This window comes from Trichechus manatus, unplaced genomic scaffold (assembly GCF_000243295.1).
Source record: "Trichechus manatus latirostris isolate Lorelei unplaced genomic scaffold, TriManLat1.0 scaffold00174, whole genome shotgun sequence".
Lineage (NCBI taxonomy): Eukaryota > Metazoa > Chordata > Mammalia > Sirenia > Trichechidae > Trichechus > Trichechus manatus.
In genome coordinates this window covers 1,297,909-1,313,170 of record NW_004444110.1, presented here as the reverse complement: position 1 = coordinate 1,313,170, position 15,262 = coordinate 1,297,909, and the positions used below count along the sequence as shown (strand labels likewise).

General features: G+C 37.0%; 1 protein-coding gene across 1 annotated transcript; it reads left to right on the top strand.

Moving 5' to 3' along the window:
- The first annotated feature begins 7,445 nt into the window (after nucleotides 1–7,445).
- Nucleotides 7,446–13,284, top strand: IL2 (interleukin 2). The gene is made up of 4 exons (XM_004386851.2): nucleotides 7,446–8,018; nucleotides 8,111–8,170; nucleotides 11,138–11,272; nucleotides 13,104–13,284. The coding sequence occupies exons 1-4, from the start codon at nucleotides 7,800–7,802 to the stop codon at nucleotides 13,212–13,214; spliced, it is 525 nt and encodes a 174-aa protein (XP_004386908.2). The 5' UTR covers nucleotides 7,446–7,799; the 3' UTR covers nucleotides 13,215–13,284.
- Nucleotides 13,285–15,262: the final 1,978 nt, after the last annotated feature.

Genomic DNA, 15,262 nt, shown 5'->3' with positions numbered 1-15,262 from the left:
GAGTTTAGCCCAGTGCCTTGTATTTGCTTATTCATCATTTATGGTGCTCCATAACGATGAATAATAATTTAAAAAAAGAACCAAACCCACTGCCATTGAGTCGATTCCGACTTATAGCAATCCTAATGGGACAGAGTAGAATTACCCCGTAGGGTTTCCAAGGAGCGCCTGGTGGAGTCAAACTGGCTGCACTTAATCACTACGCCACCAGGGTTTCCTAATGATGAACAGGTGAGTTAAATTGTAGCACTGTAAAGGAGAGAAAATCTTCAAATGTAAATATTCATTTTAAATTATTTTATAAAAGCCCCAGAGGGATCCCACCTCACTCGTCCTTCTAACTCAGCCAGAGTTGTAATACGAAATCAAACCCAAACCACTGCCATGGTGCCAATTCCAACTCACAGCAACCCCATAGGATCTCCAAGGCTGTAAATCTCTACGGAAGCAGGCTGCCACATCTTTCTCCCATGGGACGGCTGGTGGTTTCTAACTGCTGATCTTTCAATTAGCAGCCGCTAATTAACTGCTTTAATAAGCCACCAGAGCTCCTGTAATATGCAACAGGCAACTATAATTTTTTTGTATCAATTACATTGTATAATATTTTTCTGGGAGTAGACCTTGGCTTCTGGTTATCTAATGCTACGTAACAAATCATTCCTGGGTCTCTACCTAAGGAATAAATTGTATGAGGCATATCCTGTTTTTTCCTGGACCACATACATCACAAGAATTTTTCTCCTGCTGTATTTTTGCAATTCCGTGACCGATGTGAAGTAGTATCTCACTGCAATGTCAATGTAAGACGAACTTTTTTTTAAATTATTTTTTTCTAACAAGTCTCTAACAAGTTTTTAGCCACAGTGACTAGCCAAAATGACCAGCACTCAGACTCTCTTTGGTCAAATGGTCAGGCTCAGATTACAGATTTCACATAGAAGTAAAAATACAGTACAAAATTTATTATATAGTACATTTATATAGGGCTTTTTAGTTGAGAAAGTGCTTTTAATACATCACTTCATTAAATTTGGTAAAGTGGAGGGCCAACAGAAGTGAGGGAAACCCTCTATGAGATGGATTGACACAATAGGTACAACAATGGACTCAAACTTACCAACAATCATGAAGATGGCGCAGGATTGGGCAACACGTCATTCTGTTGCGTATAAGGTCACCATGAGTTAGAGATAACTTGACAGCAACTAACAAGAGTACTCATTCAATTGAGCGAGTAATCTCTGAGAGTTCTTCATCATGTTGCCTCTCCAAGACCAAACCCAAAGTCAGAATAAAAAACTGTAAGGATATCTGTTATACTCACAACATCTGTAGTGCCCTTCAGATGACCTACGGGTTGCACCAAAGGTTTACTCCTCCCTTATTTCTGCGAAAGGTCAAAGACCACAGAAAAGAAAGGAAGCTAGAAATAATTGTTTTTGGTATACTCCATATTTTAAAATTAGCTCAATGGTTTTGTAAGAACTGCCCTTTTTTCAGATCCACAATGTGGGAAATTGACAAAAAGTGAATGAGAAAGAGAGAGAGAGAGAAACTCAACTTTCCCCAGGTTAATTCATATTAAACTGTGTTTATACAAATAGAGGTGTCCTCATATTTGTGTGCAAGGGCTGACACAATGACTTTCAATAAACTGACTTACAAGATTTTATTCCTAGGTTAAAATACCCTTGTCTATTGGTGATTATGGCTCACAATGTTTGGATCAGATTAAAAGGTCCTAAAGACTTGCCAGAGTCCCTAGGTGGTGCCAACTACTAGCAAAAGGTTGGGGTTCAAACATACCCAGGGGGACCTCAAAAACAGGCCTGGTAATCTGTCTCCAAAAGGTCAAAGCCTTGAAAACCCTATGGAGCAGTTCGACTCTGCCACACATGGAGTCACCATGAGTAGGAATCAACTCAACAGCAACCAACAACAATAACGAAAGATTTGTCAATGCCTTTAAAGTCTATAATACGGTCTTACAATATATACAGATATTTATATATTACACCCAGCAGGGGATTAGACTCTTCTTCATTCTGATGCTGTTAGTTATTATAATACATTTACTGAAGAAGTCCTATAATCTCCTCATCTCCTATCATCACCTGAGGGGCCCTGACATAAGTTGAAGGCCAATGATTGGGTCTTCCGGAAGAAGCATACGAGAAATAAAGCCTTACAACCTCAAAGGAAAGAACTAGTTAGGGGTTGAGACCCAGAAACTCCAAGAATCTTTCAGACCAGAAACACAATTTTCTCATGGTTGACTGCTAACCCAAGATGAGCATATCAACAAGCAGCTGACTTCAAGAGACAGACTGCTAACTGAAGATCATCACACCAGGAATTAATTCACCAGTAATTAATTTTGCGGACTGAGTGAGACTGGTGAGAAAAATCTGACTGTGATTCTTTGCCTTGGGAAGTTTTTGGTACTGTTGAAGAAAGTATCCTCTACTCTGACACTCTTACATCATGAAGTTCTTTTTATTTCTTCTTTGTTTTATTCCTCACCTTCAATTTGGTAAGCTAACTATAACAAATAGCCATGTAAATGATCCTTACTGTATTTACTTGTTGTCTTCACTGATGTACTCAACAACTCTAGTTGTAAGTTATCCTCACTGAGAACTGATACAAAATAATCTAATAAACTGTATGTTATTAGGCCAAGCTACAGGGAAGAGAAGATATAACCCTATCAGGGACAGAAGGTCTGTGCACGTTAGTTTGTAAACAACTTCGGCCTAAGAGGTGAAATGAACTCTACAGGAATCCTAACATCCTATGATGAGGAGTCCAGAGTTGTTTGCTGATACTGGGCTTGCGGTCAAGGATAGAGAACAGCATTAAGAATGGGGTACATATTCATAAATTTAAGAGTCAAGATTGGCTCTAGAATTAGCCACCTCTATAACTATTTCTGGAAGCTACTTTCCCATTGACAGTGCATGCTGCCACAAGGTAGGGGCCTTTATAACTACTTGGAACCAAAACAATGAGCGTCTTCCACAAATTACAGTGTACCAATGGACTCTGGGGGGACTCTGGTGTATAATTAGCAGTGAGAAAACTGAGGCTCAAGAAAGACAAATGACTTGTTTAAGGTCCTACGGAGAGTGAGTGATAGGGTTTGCAGCCAGGTCTGACTGACTCCGAATTCCAAATGTTTCCTGTATGTAAGTATAACCACCAATCAGCACACATTTCACCACTCCCTCCTTCTTCTCTCCCCCCCTCCCATTTGACAGTATGGAAACTATGGGGGAGGCATAGAAAATATAGGCTCATACCACTGCTGGGTGTGTTACACTGTTAGAAACTTCGTGAATAACCATCAAAAGCCTTAAAATGTCCATACTTTTTGACCCAGTAATTCCACTGCTAAGATTTTGATCCTAACAGAATAATCAGAATTTTGTACAAATATTTATGTGCAAAGATATTAGTGAATTACACCACTATTCATAATTGTGAATGATTAGAAATAACGTAAATTCTACTAATAGGATACAGCCATACAGCAGAATTCTATGCAGCCATTAAACATGATGTTTTTGAACAATACTTCATGATACATCAAATATTTCTAACACATTATTAAGAGAAAAAAAGCAGGTAAAAATGTACCATGGAAAAAAGACTAGACAGACATATACCAACATGTTTTAACAACTGTTTTTTTCTAGCTGGTAAGATTACAGACAATTTTTCTTTTTGAGATTCTCTATGTTTCCCACATTTCTATAATTAATATGTTTTATTTTGTAATCAGAAAATAATGTTATAAATTTTTAAACAATAAAAGCAGGTTATAATCTTAAAAAACATTATTTAGGAAAGATGGAACAACAGGCTCCGTCAATGGTACATCCAAAGCCACTAAAGAAGAAGGAAAGAATATACTGTTAACAGAGAACTTAGAAACAGAGACAGGAAAAGCAATTTGATGAAGATAAGCGTAAGTCTGTGTAAATGATAAACTTATTTTCATAAGATTTTAATGAAAGTATTTATCTTGACAGAGGAGAAAGTTAATGTTTTTCTGCAAGCTTCAAGGTACAAGTCTCAATGTATGAAGAAAATAAAGTTCTTCATGAGACACATACAGCCAGAAAAACTGTTTCTTTCTTTAACTATTTCGTAGTGAACTAGATTAAAAAATGTGAAACGAGATGCATAGATGTGAAAGTGCTTTATAAACCTGAAATGCTTTGCAAATCTATTACCATTGTTGTCAGAGAGTGGTTGATCACATTCCTCCTCTAGTAGCTGCTATGTGACTTGTCACAGAGGTCTTATATTTACACAAAAAGTAAAATTTCAAAGGTTTTGAGGATACTCCCATTCTCACCACATATAAGTAGTGAGGTGTCTCTTGGCTGCCAAAAGCAGACAATTGCCTAGTGCAACATCTGTCATGTCATCCTTAGAACACCGCACTTCTAAGAGCACAATGCAGCTTAAACCCACAGCGGATACCATCATTTCCTTACTTTAGATATGGGAAAAGTGTCAGGAAACAACAAGTGCTCTAGTGCTTTTTAAAAATTCCAGGAAAAGGTTTAAAAAACATGTGCAAAACCCAGCTTTAGTAGCTCCTGTGTGGATTCAGCTGTTCCATGAAGTTCTTAGAAATTCTGAAGTTGCTCAAACAAGGTACTGGTTAGGTGAGGGTGGATGATGCCTTGTCTGACTCATCTGCTATCACCCAGATAGTAAAGAAAGGCAAAGTGGTAGGTACGATCTAATTCAGCTTTCTCTACGTAGCCTGATGGGTCTAGAATTTGGCATCACTAGGCTACGCTGGAAAGAGACGAGACCATGAGGTGTCCGGAAGCTTGGGCTTTTGCTCTAACTTCATCATAATAAAGAGTGTGATCTTGGGCAAGTCACTTAACCTCTTCAGGTCCCAAATTTCTTATAAATAAAATGTGAATCAATGAGATAGTGTATTTGAAAACACGTTGCTAAATTAAAAGTAACAAGCAAATAATCCTTCCATCCCAAAGGTTATGAACATCATTAAAATTTACCACATTACAGAAAAGCACACACAAACAAGACTTAACTGTGATGGCAAACAGAGAGTGGTATCACATGACGGAGGACCAGAGGTCTGATAAACACAAAGACTGTGCACCAACCTATGCCTGAGGAAATTTGGATTTTCACGGGAGATTCTCTTTGGGCGGTACGGAGATTATCCAACAATACATCCTAACTCAAAAGAGAGAGAATTGAATCTTGAAAAGCCAATGGGCCTTTAGAGAAACTGACAAAAGATGCACTAATTTAGGTATCAAGCTCCAGACCAAATTAAAGTTTTGCAGAGCTGTGAGAGAGGGTCAGAAACAAGAAATGCTTGAGGAGGGAGGAGGCTCTGAAAGTCAACCTTGGTAAATGGACAATCTCTTTGGTAGACAGCTTCGTAGACTAGGGCTGCTCTTTTTAAATGACTTGGGCTGCTCTTGAGTCTAAAAGGCTGAGTCACAAACAATGCTAAGCAACTAAAACAGCTTCTTGTTGAATAGTAAAATTTTATGTTCAAAGAGGAAGCAGGGGTATGACACACACATGGTAGTTAGCAGGCTATCACTGACTTTGCAACCACTACAGCCAGAAAAGCCAGCTGATGTGTCAGACATATTAAAAAGCGAAAGTATGTCACTGTGGATGGCAGCTTTCTCCCCAAGCACTTCACTTCTGTAATGCAATAAACCAGGCGGGATAAACCAGGGGCCCAGGAACCGAATTTTCTATAGGGTCCCTGAAAGACAACTATACATAGCCCCATTCGCTAATGAAATAGTCACAGAAATATACATATCAAGACTCTGACAACATGAAAGGCCTCGTTGGAAAATGTGTGGGCCTGAATTCTTCCATTCTGGAAGGGTGAAGTCTGAGTGGATGATGCTGGGATGAGATGCTGAAGTCTTTAGAGAAGCAAAACAAGTATAATAAAGTTCATACACTGATCACTAAATAGTCTTCCCCTTACAACTAATGCTAACTTTGTGGTTTTGATTTGAAAGATACAGAAAGACAATTTACAGTCTTTTAGTAATAAAAAGATCAAGAGATTTGGCCCTAATCTGGCTGTTCATTTTTTTTCCACCTGAGGAACTAGAATGCTTGTATTTAAATTTTTTGTTTTATATCCTCCAAAATATTGCCTAACCCATAGAAGTATTACTGAACCATTTTCCTTTTCTCTGTAAGAGATTAAATTGAGTGTTCCTTAGACTACTTAGCCTGATGACCCACCTTCTTCCTAACTCTGAATTTATATATCTATAGCTTAGCCATGGTTCAGAGCCCAGTTTATAGTAATTGATCCTTCAAAGTTCTTTTCATCCACCTCTTTTGAGGCAGCAACTGCCTTCTACCTAGAATTACAGGTGTCTGTGTACATGTGTTAACTTCCCTACTACACATGAAGTTCTCTGAGAGAAAATACAAATGGAAAGACTTTGGAGTCAGAATATTCTGGCTTCAAATCCTTTTTCTGTCCCTTACTGGCTGAGTGACCTAGGACAAATTACTGAACTTCTCTGAGCCTCACTTTTCTAATCTGCAAAGTGGGAACCATCACTTCATAGGTTTATTGGGAGGTTTAAATTAGACAGTGTGCCGGCACAATGTTCTTTTTCCAACCTTTCTATATACCTGAAGGCATTATAGGTTCTAGATAAATGTCTATTTAAAGGCCAGACAAGAAATAAAGAAGGCAGTAAAAATGGAGGAGTTAGAAGCAATCTGTTTGAGAAAAGGTCTTCTCAGGTCTCCTCAGGTTAAATTAGAGGTATATACATAGGCCATCTTTCAGTGAATTCCACCAACAAGGACAAGTGAACACAAATTCTAAGTATTCTATCCAGTTTACTGACTGAAAAAATGTTGATCTGATTATATTTCATAATTATAATCTTTATACTCATAGTGTTTCAGGTACTTTAGAGGATAGCTACTGATCTATTAAAGATATGAAAATATAAAAAATAGAAACTTATGGATTGGTTGACATACTGCACATATCAAGGTCTGTTATCAAACTAGCATCCGCACTCTGGAAGCAAACTCTTTTCTGAGCATTTGTTTGTTAAACACCATAACCTTCAAGGAAAAAAAAAAAGTATAACAGACATTAATGAAGAGATTTAAACAGATACAAGAAACATGTTAAAATTAAAACAGCATAAAATAGTACCTCAAGCTCAATGAGAATTTTATATATTCTAATCTTAATATCTCTCTTCTAGCTGATTGTGCAAGAAGTAATCTATCACATTGTATGCAATAGCTAAGTCATTATGCAGATAAAAAGGTAAAACCATCCTGAAACAGGAAACCAATATTCTTCCTGTGTAATCAACAAATCTAAAAGTTTATTCTTTTCATCTATTTACTCTTGCTCTTGTCCACCGCAACATGCTGCTCCACATACTCGCCATGGTTTTATGACAAAGAGAAAATTTTCATGAGCCACTTTTGTATCCCCACCCTCTTAATGAAGGAGGAGGAAAATTTGTTTCATACAGAAGGCGTTAGTTATATGAATTAGAACTGCCACCTAAGTGTGGGCTAACGCAACCAAGAGGGACTTCACCTACATCCATTCAGTCAGTTTATTGGGGTTTATAGAAATTCCAAAGAGTCATCAGAAGAGGAAAAATAAAGGTAATGATTTTTGCCACACAGGTAGAGTCTTTGAAAGTATGTGTAATATGTAAAACATTTTGTTTGACACCCCCATAATATTTTTTCCAGAATTAACAGTATAAATGGCTCTTTTGTTCAAGAGCTTCCTATCAAACCTCTCATCACTACTCACAGCAACCTCAACTCCTGCCACAATGTTCAAGATGCAACTCTTGTCTTGCATTGTACTAACGCTTGCACTCATCACAAACAGTGCACCCACTTCAAGCTCTGCAAAGGAGACACAGCAACAACTGGAGCAACTACTGCTGGACCTACGGATGCTTCTGGTTAGAGTTAAAGTAAGTATAGTCCCTTTCTTACTAAAATTACTACATTTAATTTTTTCTAGTTGCAGTTCGTTTTTTAGTAACAATGTCTTATGCTTTCTCAGAATTACGAGCCTCGCAGACTCTCCATGATGTTCACATTTAAATTTAACATGCCCAAGAAGGTAAGTACAATTTTCTATGTTCCTGTTTTAAAACTCAAAGCAATATAAAAATGTGAACACTAATCAATAGCACCTCATCTTAAAGAAGTAGTAACTTGAATATATATATATATATTTAATCTAAATTTGATAATGTGATTTCTGCTAAAATGACTTTGCCTGCCATTTTTTAGATGTACTTTTGTGTGTTTTGTCATGGGGAAGGCTGGAAAGAAAAGATGTGGATGATATTCTTACTTTATTGCTGGGACAATTTAAAAGGAAGAATATGTTAATTTACTGTTTTATTTAAAATACAAAACTCTAGAAATATTTGATTCTATCATTATACCATGCAAAATATCAAAATTGATTTCTAAGGACCCCACTTTAAAACATCCTTTGTTTTAGAAAAGATTCCTAAGAGTTTATCTTTGAGAGGCAACATAGCACAGTAATTATTAATAGCACAGACTCTGGAGCCAGATTATCTGAATTGAAATCCCAGCTCTGGGTTCACTTTGTGACTCAATTTCTTATCTCTTTATGTGAATAATAATTGTATCCACTTTATATTGTTTTGTGAGGATTAGTGAGTAAATGTAAAGCACTCAGAACACTGTCTGGCACCTGGTAAACACCATATAAGCCTCAGCTATTACTAATAGAACTAAAGACAAATTCTCATTTGGGAGTTAAATGTAAAATTTTGGACTTATATATCTTTTATGTCAGTAAACCTGGAGACTTAAGATGCTATATGACCTATTTCCAAAAGTAAAAGCTTCATTTGGTTTTTTAGGGTCTAGATAGATAAGTATAGATCATCTAAGCTCATGGAGCTACAATAGAGGTTTAAAGTGTCCGACTAGTTGTGCCAGCCAACAGAGACTGGAGCATAACTTTGGTTGCAGAAAAGTTTGTCTCAGGGTGAATCCAAGCCCAGGAGGGAAAAAATGGAAGGGGGCATAGATTCAATCCTACTATTGATCCACATCTGTTAATTCAAGAGGATTCTGCTAAAACTGTTCTTTTGTAAGATGAAAACCTAAGAGCTTACAAAGGCTACTCCAGTTTAACCAGAGCCACATAACTCTTACCTTCAGCAACAGAGAAAACACTAGATCCTGTTTTCTTAGGGAAATAGCTCTATGTTGCTCATAAAAAAAAGGAAGCCCTGAAGTTGTAGTAGCAAGTTGAAAGGGTAATAGATGGAAATGTCAAGAGATGTGTTGCCTAGTTTTACTTTTCACTCCAAAAATTGTTAGAAAGATAACATGAGATTATGTGTGTAATTTAGGGGGGAGGGAATTCTTTGAAATCTAACAGTTTCTAAATGACAACTCAAATTCTATTTGAAAACAAAAGTAACGTGATAAACTTCACTTATTTGTTCACTTTACCACCATTTCATGTTTGCAAAAGATTTTAGAAAGCCACAAGAACATTTAAGTCTGAAGGATGCTATGTTAATGTGATAAAGGAAAAGAATTGAAATTTCACCCTGGCACAACTACCAGGAAACTTTCATCCTGGCTCTACTGACTCATGCAGCCTTGGGGAAGACACTTACATTCTGAGATTTAGTTTCCTTATTTGTAAAATAGGGATAGCTATATTGTACTGCCTCCCTCAAAGGATGACTATGAGACTTCAATGGGCTTATTTAGGAGAAAACACTTTGAAACTATAATGTACAAGTATGAAGTATTATCATTTTACATGAAGTATTATCATTTTACATATATATATGGAGCCCTGGTGGGTCAGTGGTTAAGAGCTTGGCTGCTAACCAAGAGGTTGCCATGACAGTTCGAATCCACCAGATGCTCCTTTGAAACCCTATGGGGCAGTTCTACTCTGTCCTATAGGGTCTCTGTGAGTCAGAATTGACTCGATAATGTTGTTCTTAGTTGTTATACACACACACACACACACACACACACATATGTACATGCGTATATACATATACACACACACACACACACACACACACACACACATATGCAAAGCAGAACTTCTCCTTAGGGTTTTCAAAGCTGTGACCTTTGGGAAGCAGATTGCCAGGCCTGTCTTCTGAGGAGCCTGGGTGGGTTTGAACCACCAATCTTTCAGCTAGCGATCCAGAGCATAACTGTTTGCGCCACCTAGGGAATCTCCTCTATAAAGGATAGTTACCTGCAGTGTCTAAATTAGGAGGTCTGTCCAAAAAAAAAAACTTCAAATATTGTAACTTTTTATTTGGTTTGGACAACTAATGCATCTTAATGTAGTTATTGTAGGAAAGTAAAAATTTAAGACATGTGACTTGCTCTAGGCTATACTGAGAGTCATTATCATACAGTTAAAATGACCTAATCTGTCAAATGTTGGAACTGTGATAGACGGCACTCAGGGCTCCTCCGTCCCCATCATTCTGTGATTCTCAGCTCTCAGGTTATCCCACATGTTAATATCAAAAAAATGTGATTCCTATACTTCCACATTCTGACTGCTCTGGCTCTAATGATTTCTAAGCAGACTGGAGGAGCAGTCAGCCTATACCTGTGATTTGCAAACATGCTGACATTTTTCAAAGCCAAATTAAGCTGAAATCAATGATCCATTAATCCTTAACTAACAGTTAATGCTAGTCATAGTCAGTTGAGACCTAGTTTTTCCAGTCTTAATATGTAATCATAATACTGGTCCATCTTTACAGCAATAGTGGTGCAACAGTTAAGAGCTCAGCTGCTAACCAAAAGATCGGCATCTCGAATCCACCAGCTGCTCCTTGGAAGCCCTATGGGGCAGCTCTACTCTGTCCTATACGGTCGCTATGAGTTGGAATAGACTCGATGGCTATGAGTTTGGTTTTACAGCTATGATGAAACAGTGTGAATGATGGAACTATGTACTGCCACTCTTAATAAAATAAATTGGAGATTAATTTCTGATTCTGAACTTTAGGGCAAAATGAGGTGGCAATTATTGTTATTATTTTTCTAGGCCACAGAATTGAAACATCTTCAGTGTCTAGTAGAAGAACTCAAACCTCTGGAGGACGTGCTAAATGTAGCTCCAAGCAAACAAAATACCAGGGAATTAATCAGCAATATCAATGTAACAGCTCTGGAGTTACAGGTGAGGTATTACTTTGTCTGCTTTCCTGGAAATCAAATAAATGAAGGAGAAAATATTGCATTTTAAAGTGTTTTAACATTTTGGTATTTTGTGAAATACCCATGTATTTGATTAGCCAACATTTTTAAGTCTGATGTGAACATGAATCATTTTTAATGCTACATAATACACTGTAGAGCTGGACAGTATAAACTAGAGGGTTTTCTTCTACCATCTACTCCAAGGATAAGCCTCAACCCCTACATGAATAATCACTTGCTACTGATCAGTCACACTCAGCCAGCCCCTCACATTAATGCACAACCAGAAATGGGAGAAGGCACTGAATTGAATTTCAAAGAAGGCAGACAGATTTTATTATATATTTTTCAATTCCTTCAGATCATTTACCAGAGTAGGCAATACTGAAAGACCTAAAAAATGGTGTTTCCCTATCACTTGGTGGAAGGACTAACCATAAGGTATTTGTCTAAAAAAAAATGGCAGCCATTAAAATGGCAATGAACTAGATAAATAACTCTTTATTTACAGGTAATGCCCCCTGTTTAGGGCCTTAAGTATTTTTAAATACACAGGAGACTCAGGTGATGTGAAAGAGATGCATGGTTCTCTTTTCCCATCTCATCTGCTGCCAAAGTATAAAATTCATGAATTCATAGGTGTCCTAAATAAGCAGCATAATTTTAATTACAGTAGTAGGATCTAATTCTAAAAGTATGTAGCTCTACTTGTTTCCAAATTAAGAACTGCTTTATTAGTGGAATGTTTCTTTCAGTTAAATTACATCCTTCAACATTGAGATCAATGTCATCTTTGTCAACAGATTTGCTCTAAAATTCTTGATCAGAAACTCACTGTAAACTTTTGATACAAATATAAGATAGCTATGTGAAAATCCACAAAATGGTTTCAAAAAAGCCAAAGACTTTTTAAACTGCCCCCAGGAGATTACAATCTGTAAATAATTATGTGTGAGAGAACATAACACTAAAACCGTTTATTTCAAGGGGATACTTCACACTTTCTCACTTGTTTTGTATTTCCAAGATAGGAATTACTTCAAAAAGCCTTCTATCTCACTATATATCAAAATACACAGTGTGTCAGCTACAGGCAGAGTTGAAATGGTTTTTTTCAACAGAGGAGGCTAATTTCCAAAAAGTTTTTCTACAGAACAAAATTTCTAATGTTTAGACTTTTAAAAATTGGGAAACACACTTGTATTGATACTGGGGTGGGATGCAGGTGGGTATGAGCAGTTATGAAGATGTTCCTTATATAAATCTTCCCCCAAACTTGTCCTAATTTACTCTTGGAAGGTACTATCCTGCTTTGGGGAAAATATGAGGAGATTCACTGAAGTAGAATAACAGGAGACTCTTAATCAAGGTTTACAAAAGAGGAGTATAATGTGCATTTCACTGCATACATGTAGGTTACACTGATACATAAAACCCACTGCCATCAAGTCAATTCCGATTCATAGACAGACAGATAGATAGAGATACACAGAGGAAAAGAGGTCAAATAACTTTATTTTGTGCACAGCATTTAATATTTGTCTAGAACTATTTTTATTTAAAACATTTACTTGCACACAATTCAGAAAAAAATCTTGTGTTCATTGAGATTGACAGAAGAATTAACAAATGAGGAAAATCTCAGGTTGTATGTTACTATCATTTGGTATCTTAACATATAATTTTTGCACATCATTTTGATCATTTTAAGAAAATATGAATGATTAGCCTGCTTCAAAAGAAGGCTTCAATAGAGAATAATTATATATAAACTAACTGAACTAAAAAAAATTACTGTTTTTCTTTTATAGGGATCTAAAACACCATTCATGTGTGAATATGATGATAAGGCAGCAACCATTGAAGAATTCCTGAACAACTGGATTGCCTTTTGTCAAAGAATCATCTCAACACTGACTTGATAGTGTCTCCCATTTAAAATGTATGGGGCTTTGTATTTATTCAAATATTTAAATTTTATAATTTATTTTTGGATGAATGGTTTATGATCTTTTGTAACTATTATTCTCAGTCTTTAGATGATGAATATGGATCTTTTAAGATTCTTTTTGTAAGCCCTAGGGGCTCTAAAATGGTATTACTTTAAATTATTTTATATCAAACTATTTATTATTATATTGAATTGTTACATATGTCTATGTAGATTACTTAATAAAATTATTTAATAAATTTGATGAATGAAAACAATCCTAGGTATTGCTTATTATGGGAACAGCTAAGAATAAGCACTAAAATATTTGTGAATTACTTAGCAGAACCCTAAGATGGTTAAGATAATTTAAAAAAGTCACTCTTCCTCTGGAGAGGTATGTAGAATAGGGAAATTGGTCTCCCCAAGCCACTACTTTCTCCTTTCAAGAGCTGACCAGATCCTTCGTTCCAGTCTGAGAAAACCACTTTAAAACATTACAATAGTTTCCTTCTCTATCTACAACATGCCTTAAAATTAAATGTCAAAATTAAATGCCTTGGAATTCTTCGTATAATTGGCATGCCCTTCTATCTATTCTCTACCATCTTACACCTTGTTCTCTGCCCTTAGGAGGCTCACCTGATGGCCTATATCAAAGGCCATCTTGGCCCTCTGGCTTTCCAATGGATCCTGCCACTGGGGTCTGATTAGGAGGGTCTAGTAGGAGGTCTGAGGGACAGAGGAAATTCTCCTGACTCCCTGCTTGTGGGATAACCTCTGGATAGCTATGCCTCTCCACCAAGGAACCCAGCTTCCCTCTCAATACTTTTTCCTTTTGGCCTCTGGTAACCTTTCCCTCAACTCCTCCCTTCAAGCTTACGGATGGTAACACCTCTGCTGTTAGCAAGTACCATCCCTTGCCGTTTCTCTATAGTGACCATAGCTTTGAAAACAGTTCCTTTATTAAACCCTCCTTGAATTTTTCTAATTTAAATGTCCCATCTATTTCCTTCTGGGACTCAGATTCAGTAATTGTACCACAAACAGTGCCAGGAAAAGATTCTCAAAATAGGATTCTGGGATTGGGTTGCTAATAGATTCAAGGAACACAGTGATAATAGGACATGGGAAATCTATGGGATGTAGTAGCACCCTGATTATTCAAATTATCAATAGTATCATAGGATGAAGTGCACGGAGGGCAAGGTATTGTGAGATGAAATGGATGTGACATTTAGTTCTATAGCAACGATTTATTATAAAAATTGTGACTATTACCTAGATTCTTCTGATGGTCCCTGACAGAGAACACAGAAATGAAAAAAATAGCTATGAACATACAATTAAATACATGCATGGGGAACCAGAAGGCCTCCTTGGCAGCTCTGAAGGAGTCCTTTATCTCCTGTAGTCACAGGGCAGATAGGGCAGAGGACAAAACTCAAGGGCTGATGGACAGTCTGTGAAGACCTAGTGCCAGTTAAAAGTTTTAGACTCTCAGGTCTCTTACACTAAGGATGAGGAAGGAGAGGAACACCGGGATATGGATATTTTTCCAGGCATGAAGTAAGGAGAGAACTTGAAGCATCTCTAGCTGACAGAGGCAACTGCTTTTCCTCAATAATATCCCTTCTGAGGAAAAACTCCGCCTTCACTTAAAAACCTTTCAATGACTCAGAAACTAGGTGTAATTTTCCTTAGAACTCACCTCTACCACTTCTCATTGCCTCCAGGTATAAAATGAGAGTTAAGACAACATTTCTGGGGTAGAGAGATACACGGTGTTTAGACTTAAAAAAAGGTGAAAATTAAGGCATTATCTGGGTGATTTAATTGAAATGATGCAACTGAAATGGGTCAAAATTTAATGACAACTTGCAAATGGCTTTAACAGTTGAGTCAAGGCTTGGACTCCCCAGTGGCCTATTTTAATGACGGTGAAATGTTGGAGCTTCCCTAATACTGCAGTAGAAAGAGTACAAAGGACAAGGGAAATTGAAATGTTGGAATGGATCTCTTAGGTGCAATTTTCCCATA

Bases quoted from the DNA above. Each gene is read 5' to 3' on its own strand.
- IL2 (XM_004386851.2), top strand. From the start codon at position 7,800: ATGGCTCTTTTGTTCAAGAGCTTCCTATCAAACCTCTCATCACTACTC. The intron at 8,171-11,137 runs GTAAGTACAATT...TTATTTTTCTAG, and splicing joins AATTTAACATGCCCAAGAAG to GCCACAGAATTGAAACATCT. The intron at 11,273-13,103 runs GTGAGGTATTAC...TTTCTTTTATAG, and splicing joins TAACAGCTCTGGAGTTACAG to GGATCTAAAACACCATTCAT.